General features: G+C 32.5%; 1 protein-coding gene across 1 annotated transcript; it reads right to left on the bottom strand.

The window, feature by feature from the left end:
- Positions 1-779: 779 nt before the first annotated feature.
- LOC123673243 (divergent protein kinase domain 1C) lies at positions 780-13,846 on the bottom strand. Its single transcript, XM_045607715.1, has 3 exons — positions 13,580-13,846; positions 11,748-12,381; positions 780-1,234 (listed from the first exon to the last, which is right to left on the bottom strand). The coding sequence occupies exons 1-3, from the start codon at positions 13,730-13,732 to the stop codon at positions 810-812; spliced, it is 1,212 nt and encodes a 403-aa protein (XP_045463671.1). The 5' UTR covers positions 13,733-13,846; the 3' UTR covers positions 780-809.
- Positions 13,847-17,776: the final 3,930 nt, after the last annotated feature.

The following is a 17,776-nucleotide window of genomic DNA, read 5'->3' as shown; positions in this document are numbered from 1 at the left end:
GCAATATATGTTATTGGAGTTTATAACCATATTACAGAAATAGACTGTGGAATTATTTGGATCCACTGAATTAAGAAAAGGCTATTTTATCTGAAGAACATTTAATTAACCCACCATGACAAGATTCTATTTTATAAGCTGAAGAATTAAACATTTTCTCACATATGTTTTGATCATCCTCGAAAGCTGTAGGTACCTATTTGGCAGTCTGAACACATGTCAGGATTGCCAGGGTTCTTGAAAAAGATGCAGACATATACTTCAAAGCCAGCATATCGATTTGGACAATCGAAACAAATCGGTAGTAAATAAAAAAAACTTAATTCAGAGTAAATTTGAATATCGAATGTGGATAATTTCCTTAATGGACATGGACAAAAACTAGGTAACTAGATGATCTGTTAATTCGAAATTAAATTTGTTCTTAATTATTTCAGAACTACCGATTCGATTGAAATGAAATTTTGATTTAGCTGTGAAATTACAATTTCATTTCCCATGTAAAATTTCGAGCTGATCAAATCATTGAAACCATAGAAAATTCAAGAAGAAATATTGGATATGAAACACCCAAAATTTCCGTACCTATCCTAATCTCGCAGTAGGTATTTATGTATTTTTATTACTCTGAGCAATTGATCTTTCGGGTTGATAATTGCTTGTATATGAACAGAATAAACATGTTTCAAGCTTCGTGCAAAATTTCGTGTTGATTTGATAACGCCGTCACTAGCATACAAAATTGGGGTATTTTCTTATTATGGAAATAATAAACAACGGAAATACAAAAACTTTATTTTGAAAATAATTCATGGAATTATCCGACTAACAAATGTTTGTTCGATCTCAACTATCAATTCGTGCATTCTTTTAACGGAATTAGCGTCTGGTGCTCTTCTTGGCTTTCCTGTTCCGTTTTCAGGATTGCTACAATGTCGAAGAACTGCTGCCAGGTCAGAAGGTGTGTGCTCCGATAGAAGCAATCCTGGCACTATCAAAGTATTAGATCGTCTCCAGCCTAAAAATATCTTTTCACACGTCACTTGAAAATTATTATTTGTCACACCCTGTGCACAAGTTTTGGAAAATCTGTTGCACTTGCTTCGGCAATCATAAAATTCACAGTCCTCGTCGCTCTGACAGGTTAAATTTCGAAACAGTCTATTGATGATCGATTTAGGATATATTTTACTAAGATCCATATATCTTAAACTTTCGTCCTCTTTGTGGGTTCCTGTGAAAATGTGTATTATCTAAGTATAAGGGACAGGGTTCTAAAAAGATTGCGGAATAGTAGAGATGGTATAGTATGAAAAAAAAAAAAACAGCAAATCCTTAATAAACGAGGGGTAGCAAAGTATCCGTTATCTCCACATATATTTTGGATCTCAAGGTGGAAGGATCAATGTGGTATAGCAACTGATTCGTATGGCAAATATCATGCAAATAGCTTTTGATTAATTCATTATTGATATTCCAAAAATTACAGGGTCATTCACGAAGACTGCTGGTTAGAATATTCCAAAGAAAGACTGGAGATAAACACTTGAAATTTTATAGTGGAGCTATGTTGGGAGAGATGAATTCTTGGAAAACATTTCAGATTCGTTCGTATCAACCAACTTCTGTTTTTGAATGAAACTAATGGAGTTGCAATGATGATACAGAGGGTCCTGCAATAGTCCGTTAGGCTGCCATAGCTGCCAAACCAGACGTTTTAGGAATTTAGTTGAAAAGCATTTCCTTTGTACTTTCAATTCTGCATCTCTGGAAATTATTTTCTGATATACAGGGTGTTCCAAAATAAAATTATTCAACAAATGAGTGATTTTTTAAATGGAACACCCCTTACATTTTTGCATATTTTCAATGCTCTTCAATACCTCTCTTATGATGCAAAATATTAGGAATATTTTCCCAACGGTACGGATCTTATTCAGAAAAAACTGAAAAATTTCGACGAAACAGTAGTTCGGTGAAAGCCCTTTACCGATTTTCAGAAGCGATAGAAAGATGAATTTGATCAGAATTTCTTCTAACTTAAGAATTTGCCTAGTCATCGTTCCTAAATGATCAACTTCTCTTATACAGGGTGTCTGTTATCAATGTCCAAATTTGAAGAATTTAAAATTGTTTTTTCTCGAGTTTTTCGAATGTAACAACCTGTATTTTTTTTCATGATGATGTACACAGTTTAAAACCTTACATTTTTTCAGAAGTAACCAAAGGGCTATTTTTACTCCTGTATATCAGAAAATAATTTCCAGAGATGCAGAATTGAAAGTACAAAGGGGATGCTTTTCAACCAAATTTATAAAACGTCTAACACACTATTGCAGGACCCTGTATATTATATTTCTTAAATACCTTGTACCTTATTTCAATAGATGCATCGAGGTTGTTGTTATGTACCTATGTCATGATAATTTTGAATTATTTAGTATTGTCAGAATAAGAATAATAAATGATTTATTTCTATTGAGATAAACAAAAGGTCATGGAATGGTACGATACTATTGTGAACAAATATAAAAATGGCAGAAAAAATTAAAAGTTACTCTGCCAAACTCAACAACGAGAATTTTCTCGTATGGAGCTTCGTGATTAGGTTGTTTCAGAACGCAAAAATATTTATGAAGGTAATCAAAGTTGTCTGAAAATTCAATTTCATTCAACATACAATATAGTAATAGAATGAAACATATGGGTATAAAATATTTTTTCCTCAAAGACCTTTATGATCAAGGAACCTACTCTTGAATATACTTATTGTCCAACTGAGAATGAGAGAAATGAGAATATGGAAGCGGATTTACTGACGAAACCAATTCAATAATACGACTGAAGAATCTAAAAACATTAGTTGGTTTGGTTGATCATCATTGAGGAAGGGTATCGGAGCAATGATTATACTAGGTGTCTACTTTAAAGAATCCAAAACTTCAAGGCTAGATTCTACATGTGATTTTCAACCACTAATGTCATATAACACATGATCGAATTATTGACGGTAATTCTTCACTTCAACATTATGTGTCTTTACGGGATTTTTTTTTTGTGAAATAAATCACACTCTATTTATCCTTGTAGCCTCATCAAATTTGATCACATATCTCGAAAGAGTATGAAATTGGCTATAACACAAGAATTTTTTTGTGCCGAAAAATTCCTTACTGCGGACGTGGTAAGCAGATGAACGAAACTATTCTTAGGTGCACCATATCAATCATATTTTTCCAATAGGTTAATCGATGAAAAATGAATGATTGTGAACACGTTTTCTTTTCAGCAAAAACTACACCATTTAGTGATCTTTAGAATGACAAATCAACTTTTGTAGTATCTGCTTGTTTTCTGCCTGAATATCATAGCTAACCTGATGATAACGAAAAATAGGAAATTATTGAAGCCTGATTCTCTTCTATTTGGAAGCTCTTAATAATTGAATTAGTTGTTTTCTCTTATTGAATATTGGAGTTACTCTCACTAGAACTGTCAAACGAATGAACAAAATTTTATTAATACATATTATAAGTAAAAAGCAAAGAGAGAGTACAAAATGCAGAAAAAACTCATTATAAATAATTAAAAAATCAACTTTTGCTATGGCAAAGGTTCAAAATGTCTATCCATTTCTGCACAACACAATTTGATTATATTTATCAGATACTCACGAGACTGAACGGCTATTTGATAAACTTTTCTTTTAATGTGTTCCAGACATTAAAATCCAAAGGAGTAGGATCAGTGCTCCTTGGTGGTCATCTTACTAGTCCGTACCTTCCAATCCATTGTTCTCCTTAAGGAGATGGCCACCAAGGAGCCCTGAACTTAGTCCTTCGTATTTTTATCTCTGGAACACATTGAAAGCAAAAGTTTATCAAAAACGCGGTCAAAATCGAGATGACCTGATTAAGTATAATCAAATTGTGTTGTAAAGAAATGGGTCAGAAACGTTCTGAACTACACAGGGTTGTAGATCAAGTAAGAAAACGATGAATAAAATGTATTGCGTTATGTATGTATGTAGGTACAAGGCGGTAGACATTCTGAACCTTTGCTATGAGTTGATTTTTTAATAATTTATAATTTTTTTTCAGCATTTTGTCTTCTCTTTTAAATTTTTGCTTATAATATGTAGATATGATTAAAATTTAGTTCATTCGTTTGACTCGACAGATAAATTAACAGTTTCAGTGAGAGTAACTCCAATACTCAATAAGAGAAAACAACTGATTGAATCATTAAGAGCTTCAAAATGAAAGAAAATCATGTTTGAATAATTTCTTTTTTTCATTGTTATCATGTTAGCTATGATATTAAGGCAGAAAACAAGCAGCTAGTATAGAACTTGATATGTAATTCGAAATATCACCGAATGGGGTAGTTTTTGCTGAAAAGAAATTATTCATTTTTCATCGATAAACCTATTGGAAAAATATGATGTTTATTGTTCACCTAAGAATAGTTTCGTTCATCTGCTTACCACGCCCACATCATGCAGTAAGGAATTTTTCGGCATTATTGTGTTATAGCCAATTTCATACTCTTCCGAGATATGTGATCAAATTTGATGAGGCTACAAGGATAACTGGAGTGTGATTGATTTCATAAAAAAATTGAGATATTTTGTAAAAACAAAAAATGTTAAATTGAAGAATTACCTTCAATATTTCCACCATGTGTTATATGACATTTTTTCTTGAAAATCACATATAGAATCTCGCCTTGAAGTTTTGGACTTTTTAAAGTAGACACCCTGAATATTATGTTTCTTATAGACCTTGTCTTCAACTTCCGGTTATACCGGGAACAGACTACTACTTCCTTATTTCAAATGGCACACCCAGTATATCATTGCATCATTAGATAGCTTTTTCGAAGATAATTTCGGCAATATGCCATACTTTGGGTAAGAACTAAATGGTTCATGAGTTAATAGGATTCTTATGAAAAAAATGGTTGAAATGAGGTTTCACTATTTTCGAATTTTTCGGCAGAAAAAGCTTTTTTCGGAAATATTTTTTTCTTTTTCGGTTCTGCAAACACGTAGTATTATAAAACTGTTTGCGGTTTGGACCAAAAATGTACAGGGTGTTTGAAAGAGGATCATGAACTTGGACAACTCAAATTCATCAAAACTCAAGATTTTCAAATTAGAACCTATAGTTTTTATTATTTCCTTCGATTCTACGTACAAAAATAGCGGGGGTTACTTAAGCAAACCCTATACCTAAAATTAATACCTCAAGAGTTATTCAGGAAGAACTTTAGATGAGGAAAAACCGCAAGTTTTTCAAGTTAGCCAGGACATAAACCTCAAAACTCATTTTTATGAATGATAAACCATTTTTTCAAAGGTGAGGTGGAATTGACGTCTAAAATATTATTAAAGGTGTAATACTAGTGCTTTTAAAAGATTATTTCCTGAAATTTTGGGCAATATCTCATTTTCATAATTAATATTATGCTTTTAATCTTCAGTTCCATATCGACACCGTTTTCTTCGCTCGAAGGGATCGATAGCCTTATGCCTCACAAATTTCGGCAGAAATAATATGTCAGAACATAGGTATTATTATTCAATCACACTGAAAATGAAGAGAATGAAATTAACACTCTAGGATGTTTCCAAGCTCATTCATGTATATCCATCAGATCGGCTTCTGCTGATTTAGGAATTTCTAACGCTGTCTATACAGAGAATTCTTTGTAGACACAACCTAGAGAAATCACAACCGAGAGATTATGCACGCCGAATTAACTTTTGTGAAGGATTTATAATGAGGCTCCAACAAGATCGTGATTTCTCACGGAAAATGATTTGGACAGACGAAGCAAAATTTTGTCAACAGAGAATATTCAACAGAAGAAATGGCCATTTTCGAGCACAAGAATTGTCTTGTGCTTGTTTCTCAACTTCCATTACAGTTTGAGGATTGCCTCAAACTGTAATGGAAGTTGAGAAACAATCTTAAAATTTCAAGCGTTTATCTTTCTTTAAAATATTCTATCTAAGGGTCTTCGTGAAACACTCTGTATAATTGATAAACTCAAGAACACACTATCGTGAAATGTGCTACGGTATGTTGATGTAATAGTTTTCAGTTATATGTATTGTAAATGTGAATAGTATTGTGTGAATTATACCTAAATTTGTATATTTGACAATTAACATTTTTTACCGAAAAATCCTTGATTCTTTCCAACTACATCGTTAATATAATCTCGAATAATGAAGAGAGGTTCTTGCAAACCATTTCATTAATTGACAATTACCAAACATTCCAACTTGTGCTTCACAAACGTTTCAAGAGAAATATGTTTATAGAAATACATATTAGCCTTTGAAAATTAAATACGGGTTAGTTCTGTTTTTAATTATTGGATTGACTTTGTCTTTACCTACTTGATGGAAAATTTTCATCAAAATGAATTTCCATTGGAGATTCATTTTAAATCAAGAATAAAATGACAGTCATTATATTTCCACTTTTTAATAATTTGAATTGCTTCGTTATTAATGGTTCTAAAAGCTGACTTTCGAGCGCAGGTTTTAAGCATAAGAAACCGTGAATGAGCCTTTTTACGTTTTTAATTTTGATTCGAAAATTTAGATCATGATCCAATTCACGTAAATTTTTCACTTGAGATCAACATTTCCATAATTTGTATCAAACGAAGTTGGTTATTTTATGTATAAAAGTACAGTTCATGGAGATTAGGTTACAAAAAAAATTTCACAGAAAAGTCTTGTACTTTTTTTTATATATTTTTTAGGATGGTCAAGTCGAAAATTCTCAAATTTCATAAAAAAAATCATAACTCGAAAACCGTGAAAAATCGCATAACATACATGGGGGTGATTCGAATAGCCCATGACACGAGGGACCTGTTTTTTTCTTTTTGACGTCAATCTCTTCGCCACCCTGTATATGTTAGGTAAAGGTAATCGCTAGAACATACCTTTTTAATACTGATTCATCCTTATACAGAAGAAAAAACAGAGTTGATATAAAAATTCTTATATGTATTAACAAAAAAATTTCTGCCATCCGAAAAAATGCTCCGGTAATATGGAATACATATATGGGTTGTATGGAATACTTATAACTTTCCAATTTTAATGACAAGAATCACAAATGGAACAACCCCGTTCAGTTTCCATAACTACCCGAACTTGATTCAGCGTTAGCATTTATTTTACTGCTATTTTGTTTCACGGTGACCAAGTTTGCCTGAATCCGTTGTGCCCTCTCGACTGTATTTGGATTTTCAAATAAGCTTTACCGAATAGTTCTCTGATGATATATTGAATGATAATATGTTCTCAAAATTAGCGAATTTATTCATTATAATAGATTTTCAAAGCCCCATTACAGTGTGAGGAGGTGAACAGAATAAAGTTAGGTACGTAGTTTTCCATAGGCGCAACAATGATATCTAAGTTTCTATGATGTCCTTTATGTCATTTATGGGTGAAATGGTTGAATATTGGGTGAAAATGTCAATTGATTACTGCGATCACTCCTTTTGTTAAGCCTTCTTCATTCCATTTTTAAAGGATGCGGTGATATAATGTTAGCATTTCTCTTGATTTCTGAAAGGGAAACCGATTTATCTTTTGAACATTTTGTCGGGTTAAATGGAATACTATTCAATAATTATTGTCGCCTTCATAAATCACATATTAGATTGGAAAACATGGACTGTATATCTGAACTAGTGCTTTTCTACGTTATCAATCATCTCAATCGAGCAAAGGTATCAAAGGGAAGTTCTTTCAAAATGTTCCTAATAAAATTTCAATGTCCTACTGATAAACTTCCACGAGCACCGAAATCACTTTTCCTGGCATAATAAATAAACGAATAATTATAAAAGAATAAATACTAGTATGGATTAGAGAAGGACTCTATTGAACTATATTACATGCAAATTGTCATAGATGATAGATGGCTACCCAAAAACATAGTATTCCATATTACTCAAAATATTCCATAATCCTTGACTTTACTCTCTGTATAATAACTGTCCTTTCATTTTCGAGTTTTGCTCTTCATAGTTTCATTCTTGAACTGATTTCAACATTTTGTTACATCGAAACTTTCATAAATATCATACATATTTTGAAAGTGTAATCGTAAACATTTCACGAAGTTATTCCCTTCGGTGATTTCTACTTACTCATTTGTTTGGAATGGATTTGTTGTTCTTTTATTCGAAACAAAGCAGCGAGAATTTCAAGATGTACATTATGATTGAGAGCAGTATTCACTATTCAGGGTAATAGACAAATCTGTGTAGTCACATTTACTTCTTGATAAGATATCAAGTTGCAGGAATGTTAATATGAATGTATTGGAAGTTTCCCACTGATATTTTTGAAGTTTTTTTTTTAGAGAAATTGTATACAGATGGAACTCATATAAGCTGTTATACCTAGTTCTGTTATAAATACCTAGGTTCTAAGCTTTTTTGGAGTGAGGTTTGTACTTATTAGTTTCACCGTTTTTAGCGCACGTGTTATAAGCCAATAGGATGCTATCGTTTTGTCCAAATACCTTCAATTGCTGAATTTTTAACTGAAATTTGTTTCGAAAATTAGGTTGAAATAACCAATGAAGAATGCATTATCAAACTAAATTTTGTTCGCCTGTTCGTCTCAGAATTTCTTTGAATTTTTGTGGACACATTAGTGATCAATACGTTAATTTATCTTTAAAGCCATTCCAGAAGAAAAGAGCTGAATTTTTGAGTGTTCGTTCCTCAACCGATAACTATCTCATTTAGTTACAATGTTCGTCATTTTTGATTTTTTTTCCGGCAGTGGTCACAAACGAATTCGTCCTAAAATTCGATTCTGTGAATACGATAACTCTCGAATGGAAAGTTTCAGGAACTTGAAATTTTCGGGGTAGGTTTGGATCTCGAATGCTGGGGAATTCGTTAAATTATCCGACTAGAGGTGCCGTGAAAATGGTCATTCGAAATTTCGTTTTCCTATTGATTTCGGAACTATGAATTATATGAGGATGGAGTTTTGCATTCTGATGTAAAATAATAATTTCAAGATTAAAACAAATTTTTATGTTTATCTTATCACTAGTAGTCTAGACAATTTGTGTTCACAGGGGCCCCTCAGGGGAAAGTTTTGGAGTGGTTTTGATTTCTTTGTATGTTTATATGTTTTTGGTGTGCTTAATTTGAATCTGAGGTTTTCCAGCCAAACTTCGTTACATAACATGGAAAAAAATGCGAAAAGAGGTAAAAGATTTAATTTTTGGGCGTTTTTCTTTGGATATAACTCGGAAAATATCAATTTTTTGTGAATGACCTTCCTATACAAGAATAAAGTATATAATATTACCTACAACTTCTTTTCATCAATATTTTTGCCCAATAAACCGTTTTGGATCAAACGATATTTGAAAATCGCATTGTTCTTCCAAGCGAAAAATGAGTCACCAAGTAGGGGATAGATTCGAAAATATTACCCCGAAAGAAATTCAGCATGAAATTACCATCGGTGTTTTTTAATATCACGAAAACAAGAACGTCTGTGTGGAATTAGTTTTCAGAATTCCTGCTGAACAGAAACTACTCCTTAGATCGACAAACTATTCTTGAAAAACTAGAACTCCAGAAATATTAGAAGACTACGTTTTTAATATGAAAAGAATAATTCTGAAGATCATAAAGAATCTAGCTGGTTATGGATTGAAAGTGCAAATAGCTGTTAACTTTTCCAGAATAAAGAAAATCTAGTTCCAAAGTTTTTCGACAAGGAAACTAGAATACCAGAAATATTACAAGACTACGCTTTCAATATGAAAAGGAAAATCATTAAAGATCATAAAGAATACACCTGGTTATGGATTCAAAGAGCAAATAGCTATTATCTTTTTCAGAATAAAGAAAATCTTGTTTCAGAGTTTTTCGACCGGAGGGTTTTTGAGAATAGTCGAAGTTACGATGAAGACATGCAAAAATTTTTTTCCATATATGCTTCTCCGAATTGACGATTAGAAAGCTTATTGCTCGAATCATTATTTACAAGAATCTTCTAGAGAACATCATTAGGTTTGTGGAAAAAAAAACTAATTTTAAAAACTAAGGGTGGTTCCAAAAATAGTAAATAAAGAGAATGGAGAAGTGTCCTGTTCGTTTATAATAATAGCTTACACTAATGGAAAGAGGACCAACAAATCCAAATGAAACAAGTTTTTCGCTACACATTCAAATTTCCAAAGAGAAATTTGGTACAAATTCTAGGGATGAACTCATTATCAAAATGGACAACATATGCGAAAAATATTGGAACGAGCTCGAAAAAGTTCAAAATAACAAACCTTTCCCATCGAAAATCTGCCGTTTCAGCAATGGAAAAAGGAATGAAAAATGAGTTAACAACAGTTAATTGAAATTTGGTACGTGGCATTCGACTGCACCATCCGTATGCAGAACATAATTTGAAACTTATAAGAGTTGTTCTATCCGATGCCAAAGTTATTGCACTAAAATCTGAACAACCCTTATACACTAGGGGAATAAATTAAAGGATCAAAATAAAATTCGAAACTTTAAGCAGTTTTTCAAATGGCTGTATTTTCGATAACAATGGTCGTATCTCAATTTGAAAAAAAGCTTTTTGAAGCTTTAAGTTTATAGTTTAGAGATCTCATGATGAAAAAATTTTTCAAGCAACGTGTACCGCTCAATCCTAATGAATACAGTGTCTAAAATTTCTGCGAAATTTTTTCAGTTTTTATTTTTTGCCTACAGACTTGGAAATTTGTTTTCCAACTTAACCATTATATGGATGAGATAACTTGTTCATTCAGCTTCAATATCCTTTTTTCAAAATTTCGATACGAGCATTTCTCTCTGAAATATCGAACTTTAAATTGAAAATAACCTTTTTGTCTTTAACCATCAATATCTCACCAATCAATGTTTGCACAGAAAATTTAGGGGATGTTTTGAAATCTTGAATGAATTCTCTACAAGAAGTAGCAATTGTATTCTTGGAAAAAAATTTGCTTCGTTCTCTACATTAATTTGAAGAGTTGATAAAAAAGGGCTTTTGGAGGCTTTTCGGATAATCAAGCGCTGAATTGAAATGATCCAAAAAACCATCAATTTTGAGTATGCGCTACAGTTCAATATCACCACAAAAATCCCAGAGAATTTCAATTCAATCCATGGAGCGGTTTTTTGTTTTATGCAGAAAAAAAAATTAAATTTCAATTTCTTCATTTTGTTGGAGATTATGAACATTTGAATCTAGAATCGTGATCCTTAAATTTTTTGAAAATGAAACAAAAAAACCGCTTCATGGATTGAATTGAATTTCTCTGGGATTTTTGTGTCTGTTGGCCAAAAATAATAACTGAAAAAATTTTGCAGAAATTTTAGATACTGATGTATTCATTAGGATTGAGCGGTACACGTTACTTGAAAAAATTTCTTATGATGAGATCTCCAAACTATAAACTTCAAGCTTTAAAAAGCTTTTTTTTCAAATTGGGATACGATCATTGTTATCGAAAATACAGCCCTTTGAAAAACCGCTAAAAATTTCGAATTTTATTTTGATCCTTTGATTCATTCCACTAGTATATATAGGAGACATAGGGGTCAAAGCCTTCAGGCGTTTTGTGTTGAGTTTTGTAATGATTTATAGAATAATTCCTAAGTAATTTTCGAATAGTAATACTTATGTGAATATCTATGAGTCCACTCACCGAAATGATGTAGTTGAATATCACAAAGATGAATAGGCTCTTGGAAATCAGTTTCAAGTTTTTTCAAGAGCTCTAGTATTTGAGCTGCCATTTGCAATCTTTGAATCCATTCTTCCACATTGTCAGTTAGAGCCATAAGGGAAGACGTTACTTGCAAAGGCTCCACATACTCTGTGGCGTAATGAGAACCACATGTACCAATTAATCTTGGGAATACGTCATTTCCATGGAAAAAGGATAGAACGAGAAATTCATTATCTTGGACCAAAGTAGACAATGCATCAATCTCTTCTTGTTTTAAGACATCCGAGTCTTTCGAATGAATGGTTTTCTTCATTATTCTCAGGATTGTATTCACTGGTAGATTCAGATTCAGTTGATTTTTCACGACTGCTCTCAATGCTGTTAGAAACTGTTTTTCGCTTGGATAAATTTTCTTTCCATTTTCATACCAATGGAAGGGTGTTATTCGTGTTGGAGATTTGAAGATAATACCTGTTCCTTTCCATTCGGCTTTGAACTTAACCCTTTTGGTGCTTTTGAAAGAGTAACATGATACAGAATTTATTTCTTCTTTGACGCATAGGGGTAAACATAGGTTTCCTGTTGAATCCTTTTTGTGTAGGGATTTACACTGTAAAAATCCAATCATTAATGATTGAGAAAGCTGGTACTTTTATAAAAGTTGAAAACCTGTCGAAATATTTCTTCTTGTTTCAACAGAATTTCTTTAGTTTTATGGAATATTATCTGGCATTACCTACATGTCCTAGCTTCCATGATCTTATGCCCGAGAGATTTAAATTTCATTTATGTTTGCTAATCTTCTAAATTCATGGACTGAATTTGCGAAAAAAAAATTAATTCGCTAAAACCCAAATTTTGTGATTAGAAACTCAAAGATCCATCATGAAAAAATTCATTACACTTGTACCTGCCTAATTTTGAAGAAATAATTGACAAAATATTTGTTGGTTTTGGGAGATAGAGTAGGCGAAGGGCATTTTAGGACATAGGTTGATAAGAAACTTTTACCATCATATTTGAACCTTTCAATTCACGCCTAGTAATGCATTAAGGTGAAATCCGGACATCCCATATAACGCGCTCTAGATCGAATAGAAAAAGATGAAGTGTCTTCACTACTTTGTGATATTGCCGTTCTTGTTTGAAAAAATGTTAGAAACTAAATTTGTTGCAAGAATTCTATTTTTCATAATTTTACAAGTAAAATAACTTTATTTTTGAAAATTTAAGTAATACTTAGGACTTAGGTACCAAACTCATCTAAAGAAGTCAACATGTTGTGTTGAAAACATTTTTTAGAAATCAATTATTTTACTAAACGTCGTTTATTTCATTTAATTCCGAATTTTGAATTTTTGACTGTCCACATATTCAGGACTTAAATTTGTCCACATATTCAGGAATATCTCGTGAAAATTGAATTGTATTTTCGAATTTCTGTTTGCTTATAACGGAAAATAGTGTTTCAAAATACAGAGATGCTATCTGTAGTTGTTAAAAGCACACACATTAATTGCATCCTCGATTGCATCTATATCTATTCAAAGTGTAAATCATCTCGTTTGTTTTCAAAATGAGCTTTACCTATCCTGAATGCGTTCACAATATTCGAGCTTATTAAATTTATCTATTTCCGGAGAATCAGAATTCATCAATACATAATATTAGCTGAAGTTGTTATCTTCCTTCAATTTGTTGAAACAATTAGGAACTATGATGAGTGGAAAATAATCGAAAATATCTATCAAAAACACGATGAATCAAAACCTTGGTTGAAAAGTGGTTTGTATAATAAGAGTACTCACGATTTGATCTACTTTCTGTTTTGCATGTACGCTGAGACAGAAAAACTTGAAATGGAATAAAACATATAAAATAACAATCGAGGGAAGAATGCAAGTCAACAAAAAATAACGATAAATACAACGGGATAATGGTAGTTTTCGATACAATGACATCACAGATATCCTTTCACACTTTCGATTAGAATTTGGACGAAATACACATGTTGAAGGGAAATATTCCACGCAGAAATACGTGTACACTCTCCATTTTCTCGTACTGATCAGCTGATGCAGGCTTGCAGGGAATCCACCCTTGCAAAATTTGTTGCATGCGCATATCTTCCATCCTATCGGGGTCTCCTTTATGGTTTTCGATTTCGTTTGGATCCCGAATGCTTTCCATGCAGTCAGGAAACAGCTAATGTAAATTTAATTTTAAGCAAAAAATTTCAATATCTTACATACAGGGTGATTCACCTGGATGGCCTATTAGACGTTTATGGAAAACTAATCATAATTTTGAGCTGAAAATTTGCAAATCGGGGTTTGAGACAATGATCTTTCTCCCTAAAATATTTTCAGATCTCTACAACTTCCGGTTATACCAAAAACAGACTTCTACTTCCTTATTTCAAATGGCACACCCAGTATATTATTGCATCATTGGATAGCTTTTTTGATGACAATTTCGGCATTATGCCATACCTTGGAAAAAATTAGGACCATTAGGGAAGGTCCCCGTTTATAAAATGGGATGAAAATTTAATATGAATCTAAGTATATCCTGAAAGGCTTAATTTTCGGGAGACAGGCTGTTGAAGTGCATTCTTCGAAAACAGTTATTTTTAATCCCTGCCGAAGATAATAGAGAAAAGTTTATGAAGAAACAACCGATTTCTCAGCTGAAATATAATAAATGAAAAGTTACTGTCAGTGAAGGGTAGTGCCAGGGGGACGTGTATGCCAAATGGCCCATTTCTTTTTCTTCAAACGTTTTCGGCATTTTGTGTATGAAATCTTGTAAAAGGTACATTTCTACACTAAAAATGTACCGATACCAGCCTTATGTAGAATGCACCGCTTTCGAGAAATGTCCATTCTAAAAATGTAATTCATTTGTGAAATGCTTATCTGGATGTGTAGCTAGCTACGCTACTACTGATAATGCATTCGATTGCTTATTATTTAAAGTAAACAAATTCAGAAAATTCTCCAATTTTTCAACTGATGACGCAAATAGATGAATTTTCAACTAATTAGCTTACAGACCTGCATTTCTTATAGTCTGAGAGCCAGTGGACGGCAGACCACACATATTTTAGGAAAGCCCAAAATTTCCTCAGTGTGTCTGTTGTACCTATACCGACCATAAAATGGGGGTTAGCTATACGCTCGGCTATACGCGGTTGCGGTGCCCTCAGCTGTAGTGAAGAACTACAGGTGGGAAAATTTCATGAAAAAAAAAACATATTTGAGGAAAGCTGCCGATTTAATATATCAAAATACACTCTTATAGCTATTCAAAAACGAAACGGCAGACGATTATCTTGGTGGCAGACATTAAAAAAAAAATAATTTTTTTTTAAACGTATTTTAGGAAACTTGAAAATTGAAATTAAAGTATATTATTCTTTGATATTTCAGAAGCTTATATTTCTAAGGGCAGATCGGTTCGTAGGTTCCTTCGACCTGGCAGACAAGAAAATTCTGTCTCCACCTCGAGTATAAAAATGCAGGTTTGTCCAGCCAAGTTTTTTATATTGGGGTAAGATGGCTAAGAATATAAAATTTTTTATAATTTCGAAGCTATAAGTAGCAGTAGAAATATTATGTTTATTATATTATTATGACAATCATGATTGTATGACTTAATAGTTCTCGAGAATTCTTTTTCTTTAAATTTAATCGCTGGTTTGAACCTTTGAAATTCATTAATATTTTTTGTAGGTATTGAATTGCTTTCAGAAATAACGAATCTTAAGGAAAAAGCGATAAAAGCTTTGGGTATGAATTAATTATTACAAATGAGAAATCAAGAGAATCTTATACAAATTATTATTTCAAAATATCTTCCAATGGATGTGGCACAATGCTTCCTTGTCCTTCCCAAATTAGCCCCCTACAGTACCTACGTTATTTTCAGTTTTGTCATCTCCCAAAAAAACTAATTTGGGCATGTGGCGCTGCAGGTATATTCAAAAAGGTAAAATCCCTATGATATGGCTCCACTTGAAATTCCATATCTACCAAATTTCATGAAAATCCGAGAAGTATAACTCGAAATATTTGACGTTTCCGCATCCGCAAGGCATCGGAAAGATCTGAACGCTTACCCTTCATTTGTAAAAGCTGTATTGTGTATGGAGAAATCTGGTCCAAACTGAATATCCGTATAAAAATGCATTAAAATCGGATAAGAACTGAGGAAATTGAGGCGGACAGACATCAAACCAAATCTGTATTTCTGCGGGCAAAAACTGAATTCGAACCCTTAATTTCATCACAAAAGTGGATAAAATGTTGCTTCACCTTTGAAGTTGATCTTGATTTGATCACATTTCGAAAATTAGTGAGTAAAATTGAAAATTCCTGCGAAAAAAGTAGGCTACACAATTCGTGTAGGGTGTAATTTTAATAAAAATGGCAGTTTTTCAAATGCACTTTTCTAGATCAATCATAATCCCAACCTGTTCTACCATCAGGAGCCATCAACATCATTTATACCAAATTTATGTTAACCATTATTATGTACTATCGAAGTCCCATAATAGTTATTTTCCTAACAAGTGCGGAAAGTAGTACTTTCCCGCCCGAAACTCGTTGACGTCAATCATTTGAGTGCGGGAAATACAGTTTCCGCAAGAGTTAGGAACAACATTTTTTCTAGAAGCGCTTGACATAAATTGAAACTTGATTTGACTAATAAGTCGCATACACATGAATGACAGACGCAATTCTGCATATCGTTACCATAGTTATGTCATGCTTAACGTTCGGTGCATAGAGACATGACAGAATTTAATTTATTCTTTATAATACTTGCGAATGGGAAATAAATAGCATGAGGTTTTTTCCGCACTGTGTAGGAAAATCGGTCTTTGTGACTTAAAGTGCGTGTGGAAAAAGAGTTGAATGCGCACGTTTGTAAAAAAATATTTATTTAATGCTCATAACCTTCGGAAAACTACCGAAGCCAACATCTTCTATCACTATTATGTGATCTGGAGCGGCCATATACGTTAATAACAAATTTTCAGATTTCTGGAATTGTTAGAATTTCAAGAAAACTTCATACCTACATTATTGTCTGTCCAACTTTAAATCTTTTTTCATAGATTTTTTTAATGATTTGAAAGTTTTCTGCTCTTCGAAATGGAGACAATTCAAACAAATCACCACCATTAAAATTGGCCCAGCCAATTATCTTATGTATTTTGTTATGACAAGTTGCACACTTATCAAGATACAACCTGATTACTAGGTAAATTGGGGCTTAACCTAAATTTCACAGAAATTTTACAATAATAAATAAGATTCCTATTGGAAAGGAATCAGTCTGAATGAGATTTTTAATTGGAAAGATATGATAAGAAAAATTAACGTAAGAGGAGAGCTTTGAGAATGACTATTGCTATAATTCTCAGCCAAAATGTACAAATTATATATTGAGTGCCTTTAAGGAAGCAGATAATGTGCGCCCAATTGTAATTATAAATTGTGGAATTTTTTCATTATTTATTTTGAAGAAAAATTGATAAAGCTTCTATATTGGATGCGGTGCTCTGATGAATCGTTTCCACACATGCTTACATGTTTTCTCAATAAGGAATCCCGGGTTATTCATATCTATATTTTTTTTATTGAGTTCTGGAAGTACCTATAGGAAAATCAAAAAATAATATATAGATATCTGTAATTTTTACAAAAATAACACCTGTAGAAACTCACGACTCAGTATTTCTTCTACCAACAGTTCATTGTTTTCAAAAGAATTTTCAAATTTATCAACCTGAAGTAACAATATTCGTGGAAAATAAAATTTATTTTACTGGGAATGATAACATTGCTTCGACGAAAAATCAGAGAATGCTGGAAGTATGTTCATGGAAGAAACTCAGAATTCCTGATGAGTGAAAAGCCTCGTTGAATGATACATACTATGTATATAAGGTATTTCACGAATAATAGAATCAAGGAAAATATTGATACTGAGTTTTG

The sequence above is a fragment of the Harmonia axyridis genome, chromosome 2 (genome assembly GCF_914767665.1).
Source record: "Harmonia axyridis chromosome 2, icHarAxyr1.1, whole genome shotgun sequence".
Taxonomy (NCBI): domain Eukaryota; kingdom Metazoa; phylum Arthropoda; class Insecta; order Coleoptera; family Coccinellidae; genus Harmonia; species Harmonia axyridis.
This window is presented reverse-complemented; position numbering and strand designations above follow the sequence as displayed.